Source organism: Dasypus novemcinctus, chromosome 1 (genome assembly GCF_030445035.2).
Source record: "Dasypus novemcinctus isolate mDasNov1 chromosome 1, mDasNov1.1.hap2, whole genome shotgun sequence".
Lineage (NCBI taxonomy): Eukaryota > Metazoa > Chordata > Mammalia > Cingulata > Dasypodidae > Dasypus > Dasypus novemcinctus.
In genome coordinates this window covers 199,524,017-199,536,126 of record NC_080673.1, presented here as the reverse complement: position 1 = coordinate 199,536,126, position 12,110 = coordinate 199,524,017, and the positions used below count along the sequence as shown (strand labels likewise).

Here is a 12,110-nt window from a genome sequence, read left to right as displayed (position 1 = left end):
TAAGACCATGAGAAAGGATAAGCCCAGGACAAGACAAGGGCACAGAAAAGTCCGAGAGGAAACAGTACTTCACATTTGCCTCAGGCTGATCTTTTTGGGAGGAGGGCTAAATTCTGAAGGAGGACTTTGTGAACACTGAAAAACAGAACTTCCTGGTGGTAAACAAGGAGGTGGATGGTTTTGATCTCTCTACAAAGGAGTACTTGCTGGTGGACCTTCAGCTGCAGCACCTTTTCCTATCTCCCATAATATCTGACATTATGCTTTCTTGGGCAGCCCCCAGCAATGACCGAGCATGGCACATTTCTGCTCAACATGGGACTCTCTGGGGACAGTCTTTGCTCAGAAGCTCCCCATTGGGCTGCCCAGGACATTCCCAGACCTGTATTGTAGTTTCATGCTTTTCTACTCGTTCCTCCCTCTTTCTGCCTCTCCTTTCACAGTCTGCAGTCTTTCCCTGACTCTTCTTTTTCCTTCTTCCCTTTATTACCTCTGTGATGGTTTGAGACTGTACCCCAGAAAAGATGATGTCCTCAGAACTAATCCATTCCTATGGGTGTGAACCCATTATAGATGAGGCTGCTTGATAAGACCACTTAGTAAGGCAAGTCCTGGGGTGGGTATTAGTCTTGTTACTGGAGTCCTTTATAAATGGGTGGAAAAAAGAAAAAAAGAAAAAGAAATGGATGACTATGAAAAGAGAGGGCCCCAGAGATCCAGGAGCTCAGAGTGAAACCCCGAGAGCCAAGATAGAGGGTCCTGGAGGCCAGCAGCTGGACTTGGTGGAGCACAGAGACATGGAGAGAAGCCCTTCAAATCCCAATCCTTTGAAGCAATCCCTGTCAAATGTTGTGTTTCATATATCTTTACAGGGATTTTTATATGCATAAACATTGTGATTCTTTTATTCTAAGATGGTTAATTTCTGCTTCTTTTTCCTCTTTACATTATGTTATGCATTTATAAATGAGAGATTGAATATACAAGTGACCAATGACCAGGAAATTCTAAACCACTAGTACAGCAACCAGACCAGGAAGCTTAGCCCTCTTCCTGCAACAGTCAGTCCAGAAAGCTGGCCACTATCTGTAGCAACCAACCCAGGAGGTAAAGCTACAGTCCCTGTAACAACTGGCCCAAAATAGTCAGGGTTTGATCAATATCTGACAGCTGCTCTATGTTTTACCCCTGCTTCTAAGGATCAACTGGACTAAAACCAAAAATGCTCCCCTAACCAATCACATCAGATGCCCTGCTTCTAGTTTGCTAACCTCCAGCCTCCCCCAGCCAAGAGCTTCCACTCAGAGCCTACCTGAAGGCTTCCTTTCTCCATTATAAAGCTCTCCCACTCCTTTCGGTTTCGCCCACCTCAAGTGATGGCAGCTGACTCCTTTGCTATATAGCAAGCTCCGAATAAATAGCCTTTGTTTGTTCTCATTTGGGTATTCTTCATTTATTTTCACATGGATAAGAGTTGATGAAGCGTTTAAAAAATATAAGCTCATCAAATATTAACCACCTGATGCTCATCTACTCTAACAACAACAATGCTTGAGGAGACACAGAGACATTGCTTGAGAACACAGCTCTGGATGGCGCAGGCACCATGAATCAGTGAATCAAGAGACCTTGGTGAGGAAGAGATTCCTCCTGTGCGTGAGCCTGGGCCTCATTGTAGAGTCCATTTCCATGCTCGCCTAGACTTGCTGACGTCCAGTCGAGTGTGACCGGCAGCCATACTGCCTTCTGATCGTTCAGCTTCTTAGCAGCCAAGCTCCAATTTAAATCCTCTTGTTTCTTGGTTCATATGTTATCTAGTGCAGTATACTCGAAGATAAGCTGACTCAGATGTCAAGAGTTACAATTTTATAAGGAGCTTCTTCATCAAACACTCCTTACTAACAGAGAGGGTGTCATCTCACATTTGACCTTGCAAAAGAAGAGTACCAATGAAATTGTTGGGTTGATGGGAAGATGGCTAAGCTCTCCTCTCCAAACTCATTGTCTGCTATTTTAGACTAGAGTTTACCCTGGTTATTGCTTGCATTGACTTCTTTTGCCTTTTTATTCTGCTTTGGTTTGATTTCTGCATTGAACCTGCATTTACATAAATACTCTCAGAATGTCATATAGAGGCTTTGGTAACATTTGATGTAATCATATGTCTTGAATTTCAGCAAAACTTTTTTTTTTGTATGTTCAATCTCTCAACTATAAAAACATGTCATAATGTTAAGAATAAAAAGAAGGGGATATCACCATTTCAGGAGTTTTATTTATTTTAAAGGTGGGTATGTAGACTGAATTATGTACCCTCGAAAAACATGTTATTAATTTGAATCCATTCCAGTGGGTGTGAATCCATTGTCAAATAGGAACTTTTGAAGATACTAGTTTTAGTTCAAGTGTGGCCAACTGAATCAGGATGGGTATTTATCCTATTACTGATGGCCTTATAGAGAAGAGCAAGGAGAAAAAGTCACCAGGGAGGGGTAAAATGTGGAAGTCAGCAAACCCAGAAGAGAAAGGAGAGGACATCACCATGTAACAGAAGAGCCACGGAACCCCAAGGATTGCTGGCCAGCCAGAAGATTCCAACCCCAGGGAGGCAGCCAGCTTTCGAACCTCTGAACTGTGAGCCAATGAATTACTGTCATTAAACCAAGTCATTGTGTGGCGTTTGTCTTACCAGCCAGGAAACTAAGGCCGTGGGTAAATTTGTATTTTCAATTTCTTTCTCTCTCTTTTTAAACTTAGTTCCTCAATTAGATTGTAAAATTCCTTAACGTAAGGTTGTACCTGAGAACATGTGCTGGCATGGAACCAGGCAAAACGGAGCAAAATTTGGGCTCTCCAGTGATACTGCATAAGATAAATAACCTCTTTGAGCCTCAGTTTCTCCATCTGTATTATAGAACAGGAATGAAATTGAGATACGTGCATTGTCACTGCAAAGCATCAGCACTCCTTTGAGAAAAGTTCTTCTCTACCATAAAATGAAAGTCTGCCGTTGGAGTTTTTAAAATTTTTTATTATTATTATTTTAATTGTACATACACTCAGATTTAGACCTGATTTAAGGCTGGAGCAGGGTACAATCTTCTGAGTTCCTTACTCTGAATTTGCTAATTCCATTTGGATTAAAACTATTCTAACAGGGTATGGCGGAGGCTAGTCCTGTGACTATTTCTCACCACAGTAAAAGTATTTCTGATTGTTATCTTTAAGGTGATATTCACAAGTGCTCTTGTTTTCCATACCACATTCCTTCCCTATAAGTTATTTTTCAGGATTAAAAAAAAAGATAACATTCATGAACACCTTTAAAATAAAGAATCACTAAAAACATTGAAAATGCACAAGTCCAAATAGTTCTGAAATAAAGTCAGCACAGTGTCCTGGAAATAGGGTGGATTTGAGAATCTCACATAGACATTCATGTGCTTTGTGCAAAAGTAAAACAAGAGCTTCTTGGAATTTTCTTGCTCATCCAAAACATGATTATAATGACCATGTTCATAAATCTTTTCTCTTTAGGAGATACTTTTAAAGAGCTGGTTTTCATTTTTGCATCTTACAAATATTTCCTGTAAGGTTTGAACTTTCACAAACATGATTGCCTTTTCAATTTCCATTATAGAATGTTTTTCTTTGGTATGAAGCCAGAAAAGTAAGCCCTTGCAGCCACAGAAAATAATCTTTTGAAATAAGTGAAACGTAATAGGGGCATTGGCTCCACTGGACTAAGGAGCAAACAAAGACCGGGCTACTTAGGGGAGAAGCCTCTATGGAGAGGCAGCGGCTGCGTTAGGTAGCATTGATCCCGGTGGATGCCGGTTTTATCTTTCCCATCAATTAGTATAATAGGAAAATATTTGTAGTGTTCGATGATTTCTTCCACCGAATCAAACTTCTGAAACACAGAAAAGAAAGTTAATGAAATTTTGAATACCTTTAGCATTTGCAAGTTTAAGTGCAGACTAAAATGGGTAGTTTTACTTCAGAAAGAGATGAACACATTTATACTGTAAAGGTATATCAGAAGTGATTTTAAATAAGGAAGAGGCAAGCAAGCTCTTCAAGGCTGAGTGATAAGCATGATAAGATCCTGAGGGTGAATAAAGGTGCTAGGGGAAATCAAAAGGCAAGTTTCCCACCCATATAGTTTTTGCCAGAATTGAGTTACTGGCACTGACCAAGCTTGACTCTGTTACCACAATCTTCATATCCTAGCAATATGGATGGGTTAATTACAGGACAGTCAACCACGTGGAAGCTGGAATGCCTCCCTAACCTCACCCCTGACTGTGACAACCCAAGATGTAGATCAAGGCTGATCCCACCTAGTGTATCAGTGCGGAAGACCTACGGTGAACTTGTCCGCGTGACTCCCTCTTGTTCTAACATGTTCTGGTATACTCAGAAGGAACAGTGTATTGGTTGTCCTTGACTAATTTTGCTTCCCTCTCTGGGCTTCTTGTGAAATAACGAGGTGATAGCAGATGACTACATTTCTGTTTCTAGAGATACCCAGATAAAGAACTAAGTCAGCTTAATGGAGAGGGAGATTATGTTAAGTTTAGGGGATCAGAGAGTTCTTTGTTGATGATATAGACATGAAATGGGCTATATATTATGCATGATTCTTCATACATGAGGGTTTAAGATATTGAAAGCAGAAGAATAAGCATGTACAAAGAAATGCTATTGAGAATCATAGGCAAATGGAGCCATTCTCATATACGAATGACTGGATGAATTCTTGAAGGGGCATTTTGGGAGATGGTTAGGGAGAGCTTGCTGTGCCTGAAGACAACCAGCAACACTGTGAGGTGAGCAGGGCAGGTAAAGTTATTTTTCCTGAAGGTCTCAGGGCATTGAAGCTCAGAGAAGTGGGTTGATTTGCTCAGAGTCACACAGCCAGAAGGCCAGAACCAAGGAGGGAGCTCTGCTTTTCTCAACATGTGGCGGTTCTTTCCATAAGACCACTTGGAGGTTTGTGACACCTGGTGTCACAACAGTCTAAAGTAGAAAGGACAAAGCCTGTGGGAGGGGGGCCACAGTGGGAGCTACTTTGATTCTGATTTAGTTTTGTAGCGTCTCTCTGCCCAGTGTATTCTAAGAGCAGAGATGTTTATTGGCCTTAGGGATATCCAGTAGGGATGGAGATTGACTTTCCAGTGGGGCAGACAGAAAATAATTTCCTATACAAAGACCATCTCATTTAGGATATGTACTGTGAAAATGATAAACCGTGGCAATGGGATAAAGTAGCTGGGGACTGGGCAGGGAGGTGACATCTCAGCTGCAACCTGGCATGAGAATGAACTAGTCATGTGAAGATGTGGGGGGTGCAGTTTCCAGACAGAGGGGACATTTAGTGCCACCAACCTAAGCAGAAATGAGCTGGTGTGTCTTAGGGACTGAAGGCCAGTGTGTCAGCAACTGAGTGAGAGAGTCGGGCCATTGCCTCTCCTTTAGCTGTGTTTTAAATGAGATACAGTACCTTAGAGTAAGGTTGGGATCAAAATGGCAACTTCTGGAATAATATTTCAAAGATAAATATGCTTACTGACCTGAACTTTATCAGCCCATAAACAATACTCCAGAGTGAATCCACTCCCTGGGGAATTGTGTAAACTACTGGACATTCATTTCTACACAATAGGTAGCAAGTTGGAATTTTTTCCTGTTTTTAAAGTGAATTCAAAGTCCAAGGTGAAAAATCTGACATGTTTGGTGATGGGACCCTAAAGATATTTTCCGAGTGTTATAAAAATTGTTGCTTTAAAAACAGCCTACCTTTTTCCCCATTGAAGTGCTACCATTTGCATTTGTACATTTCCAAAAGGAATAGGGTTGACGCATACCATTGCATTATTAACAATGGCCAGTTGTTATGAATCACAAGCCTGCTTGTAATCTGTAAAGCACTGTGCACAAAGTAAAGCAGTATTATCTCACCTCTCCTGCAGGGTTCTTTGAATATTAAGTGTTATTGTCTTCACTTGACAGAGGTGGAATGTGGTTCAGAGAGCTTTGGGGGCTTGCCCAAAGTTGCACAGCTAGTAAGGGATAAAGCTAGAATTTGGTCAAGCCTAGACCTGTTTGATTTCAGAGTTCATCCTCTGAACTTACATACCATGCTGCTTGGCTCTCTAAAATGCTGCAGGTTTTAGTATTTTTCACATTGTGTGTCTTTTGACTTTGTTACTCTCTCTGAGCTACATTGAATTTGAGTTTGATAAAGATGTTTATATGTAAAAAGGCATTTATACAAGTGTTTCAATCAGTTATTATATGGGCACATATTAGACATAAATCCTTTGCCCTACTAGACTAAAGGAGTTAAAATATCAATCAAAGGATATATTTTTATAGTTCTAATAAGCATTTGTCATATACCTACAATTTGCCAAGTGCCAGAGCAGGCACTAGTATATAAATTGATTTGTATCCTTTTTTGTTTTAAAGCGTATGAATTCTAAATTGGGAGCTTCATTTGGAGAGACCATGCATGGTATGTATATATTAATACAGACACAATGCCTGGCACATATTATATAGTCAGTAAATATTTGTTGAATAAATGGTTCCAAATGATTTTAGAACCCTTATTAGGTGGATTTCTATAAAGAAAAATAAGGTATCTGTCTTCAAATAATATAACTAAAATGAAAAAATGCTGCATAACTAATTTTTTTTCTGATTAGTTATTTCATATAATACAAAGTATGCTTTGTATTAAAATCCAAAATCCAAAAATAAAATCCAAAAATAAAATGGAACCTTCTCAATGGGCAAACAATCGATCTATCTGAATAATAATAATAATGGCAAAATATAAGTACTGGGTAAATTTAAGTCAAGTGCAGTGTGTAAACTACTCTGCTGAATCTTTACAACAACTCATGAGGGGCTAGTGCTGCCGTATTATGGATGAGCCTCAGCCTCAGCCCTCAGTCCTCTTAAGGGCATTGTCTGTCCTGCTTGGGAATACAAGTTAATTCACCAAAAAGCTCTTTGCTGGGGCAACATTGATATTCCTCCCACTATCCAGTATTTTAGTTATAGAGTAGCTGGAAGTTCTTGATGGGAATTTCTCAACGGAAGTTTTGGTTAGAAGAAATTTCTTTGAGACAATGTAATGATTTAATTAGGATTGCTAAATATAGCCACCTTAAGCTTTTTTTAAAATGGACATTATTTCTGTCTTTCGCATTAAAATATACAGTGTAGTGGACATAGCCTACACTATGTGAACTCAATGCCCCGATTTATGTGCTTATGTTGTTGCAGAATTTAACATCTCTGAGCCTCAAGCTTTGTTTCTATTTAATCTTTATAATAGGTGTGAGAATACTACCTCTGGATGAGAGGAGATAATGTGCTACACAACAAATGGCTGGAAACCTGATAGTTGTTGTAGAAATATTCATTCTTGAACATTTGTTCTAACATCTTCCCCACCTCTCAAGTTCTCTGGTCTCAAACTAATTGGGGCCTATTGGTTTCTCAGAAGGTATTTGGTGGCTGAGTTAGACTACTCGGTCAGAATTTAATAGACAGCTTTAATGCTTTCAGATCTATAAGTATGTCCTTTCTACAGCTTTCCTACAACTCCCTGGCTTCTTAGAATTTGGACATATTTTTTATAGAGGGGCCTTATAATTGGAATGTCAGTTAAGTGAGTTTTGAATCCATTTCAGTATATGAAAGTATTCCAAGAACGCATTATCTTTTTTGTGTGATCTATGTATCTTAAAAAAAAAAAACAATAAAAAAATTTGGGTTGTTTGAAAAAAAATGAGTATTAATCATTAAGATAAGTTTACAAAATAATGTGGCAATGTATAAGTGTACTTAGGCTCTGTTCTATTTGAGTGCACTTTCAATTCTTGTGTATATTTAGTTCTAAGTCATGATTAATGTGTTAGCTACAGATCTTCGTTCTGGAACCAAAGCTGATTTTACTGTCTCTACCCAAGTGTCAAAGAGAAAATGGGGTTGTTGTTTTTTAAAGATAACTAAGCTCTTGCATCCACATTCTTCCCTTCCCTTATATTTTATTTGGCTAAAGCTTGCTACACGGTTAATCTTTATAGGTATTGGAACAAAATCCTCTTACAGGAATGAACACTAAAATGTTAAGAATAACACAAACAACATCAAGCATAATCTATTAAAATTAAAGATTTGCTTAGCCAACAGACAATGGGCATGAGTTTAAGCAAGAGTTTTGATATTCTGGCCTCTGAGAACCAAATTCAAGGTATGGTGTTTTGGAGCTGTATGTGCCCCAGAAAAACATATTCTTAAGCCTAATCCATTCCAGTGCATTCAGACCTATTGTAAGTAGAATCTTTTTTTAATGTAATAAAATTTATTGGCTCATGTAACATAAAGCTGAAAAAAAAATGCATTACCTTAATATTGCACTTGAGACATCTGAAATGGATATGGGACTCCCAGTGACTTCTTCCCAATAAGAGTTTTGCAGAAGATATAGTTTTCTCTCTGCCTAATTTAAGGAGTGTGCTAGTAGTTAAATTATTCACCATTGTTTTGTATGTGATTAAAGATAACAGCAGAACTACATGGGTCTTACATGTCCATTTTCAGGGTATATGATGAGTCGCTTTACCCAAGGTTGTAAGTAGTGATGCATGTTTATTCTTTTCCCTTTCCATGGAGTGGGTAGATCAGCCTCTTGATGTTGTCCAGGTCCTTCCAGTAACAATGCCAGAAACCAACATCCCATTTGAGTTAGGTTATTGTTTTTTTACACGAAAGAGTCCTGATTAAATTTGGAGGTGACTAACCTCCTTTTAGCCTTTTAACTTGGCAGTTTTGGATAAGATAATCTACTTGACTGCACCCCATATGTACCCAATAAATATTAGTTCTTACCCTATGCTAAGGCAGGATGGTTTCTCAGTTGTCTGATGGGGATATTAATTGTTTAGCCACAGTAGGACAGCAATAACTGAAGGCACTGTGGACCCAAAATGCCGGAATTCAAAGCCCAGCTCTCCTGCTAGGATAGGTTGAATTACGAATTCCATTGCAGACATGTTCTTAATGGTAATTCATGTTCCTGTGAATTCATTTTATATAAGACCTCCTGACGATGCTATTTTTAGTTAAGGTATGGTCCAATTGGATGAGGTAGGTCTTAATCCAGATTAATGGAGAGCCTTATGAGCAGAAGAAATTCAGAAAGAGAGAGGCCACAGGGAGGGGCCAGAAGCTGGAGGTCAATGGAACCCAGAAGATAAAGGAGAGGACACTTCCACGTAATGGGAAAGCCAATAGAAAGCTATCGACCAGACAGAAGCAAGCCTTCTAGTATCTGAAACTGTGTGCCAATTAATTCCCATTTTTAAAGTCAGCCCATTGTGTGGTATTTGTCATAGCAGACTGGAAAACTGAGACAACCACTATGAACTGTGTGAACTTGGGCAAGTTTCTTAAAGTCTTAGGATCTCAGTTTCTCCATCTATGAAGAGTGACGTTGGGACCTTCCTCCCAGGGTCATGGGGGGATTGAATGAATTGATGTGTGTACAGCCTTTAGAAGAGAGCTTGGTACACACTGAGTGTGTGTATATGTGAGTCTTTATTATCACTTCCTGCCTTCTAGGTTTGCCAAGAATGTGATGTAAGAGTTTATAGACTATTAGGTAAGTCCTTATATGAAGAAAGAAAACTTCCAAATTTCACTTCCAGCTATAAGATAAGGACAGCATTTTCTTCCTCTTTTTCTCACACTTGACAAAACAAAAAGTGATTAATGAAAAGAAACTTTTCATGCAGAATCCTTCCACAAAATTGGTTAAAAAAGGAAGTCCTCTTTCCTTGTATTCATTTTCAGAGGGAAAATACTTGCTATTTATGCTCATTCCTGTTTTCTTTTGGATTGCCCCCAAATAATCAACCCACTATTAATTGTTTTAGTAATCCACTACATGATGACATTTTATATGACTGTAATTTGAACAGGTAGTAGGAAACAATTCATCATACTGTCATTTCTCATTATTGGCTTCTACTGATAAGCCTGCATCTGAAATATTACCCTAAAGAGACTTTAAAAAATATTTTAATTAAGCTTCTATTTTTATATTAAATAATTAAATTTTTAACTATTTAAAAAGTAGGAGGAAATATCCTTCTAATATTTGATCTTAAAATTTGTTTAAACCTTTCATGTTTATGTTTAAATCTTTTGTGTTTTGTGTTTAAATCTTTTGGGTGGGCACACTGTAGGCAATTTCCTATTGCCAATAAGTTAAATAAAACTGTTTAGTACACACATAAGAATGGGAGAAGGAAAGAGAGAAAAGAGAATGAGATCAGTGCAGGAAATAGGAAGAGAAAAGGAGGAGAAAGAAGCAGATGGGGCAACAAGAAATAGATGGGTTAATTTGTCTCTATTTTCCTAGTTTTTTAAAGTTTAATTTAGCTTTTAATAGACATTCACATAAATGTCTATTATAATTTTCAGAAACTTATAAACATTGCAGGATAAGGAAAGTTCCAATAATTGTCATTGGTCAGTTTCCTGAGTTTTCACGGAAGTGTTTTCGAACGTGATCTGTAAAATAGATGCAGGAATGATGCTTAGCAGCAGATAAAGCTCTGCAGGTTAAGGCAAGCCAGGGCTGCAAGTTCCACCAGCCATTAAATATCTCCCATCTTCTCCCTCCTGCTTTGGCACATGCATCGATGCGCACAGATGGACCTATCAGCTCCTCGGCGGCAGGGACTCTTCCTTACTCGTCTCCATGTCCCCAGCAGGGAGAGCTGAGTCTGGCAGAGTGTAGGCATCGAGTGAATGCTTGGCCATTAGTTGAGTAAATGGATGTCCTGAGCTGAATAGACAACCCCCCGGCCAAGAAGCTGTGCCTGAGACATAATTCACAGAGCCTGTGACTATTTCCTTATTTAATAGCAAAGGAGGTGATTAAATTAAGGACCAGAGGGGAGGAGTTTATACTGGATTATCCAGGAAGTCCCTAAATGCCAGCCCAGTGTCCTTACATAGTAGAGGCAGAGGGAGGTTTCCCACAGCAAAGAGGAGGCACAACGGGTCCACCTTTGGAGGTCACCTTTGGAGGCAAAGATTGGGGTGATTCGGCCACAAACCTGGGAATGCCTGGGGCCACCAGAAGCTGGAAGAGGCAAAAAAAGAATTGCCCCATAGAGCTTTTGGAGGGAACATGACCCTGCTGATACCTGGATTTTGCTCTCCATAACGGTGAGAGAGTATGTTTCTGTTGTTTTAAGGCACCAAATTTGTGGTGATTTGTTACAGCAGCTGCAGGAAACCAATACAAAAGGAAATCTCCAAATCTGAACTCGGCCATGAATTTCTAGGCACATGGCTACCTGCCTGACCCAGGTATCTAACATGTGGGAAATGGATCACGCCAGGTGTGTCCTGCACAGGCATGTGTGTTTCATCACCCTCCGCCCTCCGTGCATGTCAGAGGCGTGGATGTGCCATGCCTTCCCCTGGCGGCCACATACATGTTCACTCTCACGGCTCACTCTCAAGGCCTGGTGTGAGCTTCTCTGCCTATGCCTAGTCACTAGGCCTAATAAAAGGATGTTTCAGAATCATTTAAAATGGGAACCGCTGCTCTTGTTCACCTCCATGTGTCAGAGATGCTTATCACATCATCTCATCTTACACCTAGAATAACCCTCATGAGGTAGGTGCTGGTGCTTCCGTTGAATGTGTGGTTATATTCTGAAGTTTGTGTGATGGCCAGAAAGCTATATGGAATTGAAATTATCCTCAAAAGCTCTGTTTCCCATGAAGATTTTCCTGCAGTGTTGGATCAAGATGCTGTTTTCTTAGTTGAGCATCAATAAAGTAGCTGGTGTGCATTTAGCAGCCTTGGGAATCTCTTTTATCCCTTTTAAGGATGGGAGTTTGTTCCTTAGCATGTCAAAGGACTCACACTGTAAAAGGCAGGAAGAATCACCTGTAAATGGTCATCGTCTTTTTAGGGGATTGAACCTGAGATCTTGTACGTGGGAAGCAGGCGCTCAACTACTTGAGCTACATCCACTCCCCTAAATGGCCATTTTTCCCTTAGTGTC

At 39.6% G+C, this 12,110-nt stretch overlaps 1 protein-coding gene and 1 long non-coding RNA gene across 4 annotated transcripts in view; one reads left to right on the top strand and one right to left on the bottom strand.

Moving 5' to 3' along the window:
- The window catches only part of LOC139439662 (uncharacterized), a 108,111-nt gene that overhangs the window by 29,244 nt on the left and 66,757 nt on the right, over positions 1-12,110 (top strand). The window lies entirely within an intron of this gene.
- CLNK (cytokine dependent hematopoietic cell linker) overlaps positions 3,011-12,110 on the bottom strand; it is a 261,778-nt gene continuing 252,678 nt past the window's right edge. For all 3 annotated transcript variants that reach the window (XM_058301030.2, XM_071217299.1, XM_058301032.2), the window contains exon 19: positions 3,011-3,913. In XM_058301030.2, the coding sequence (XP_058157013.1) occupies positions 3,767-3,913 (147 nt within the window). In that variant the 3' untranslated portion in view covers positions 3,011-3,766. The remainder of the gene's footprint in view (positions 3,914-12,110) is intronic.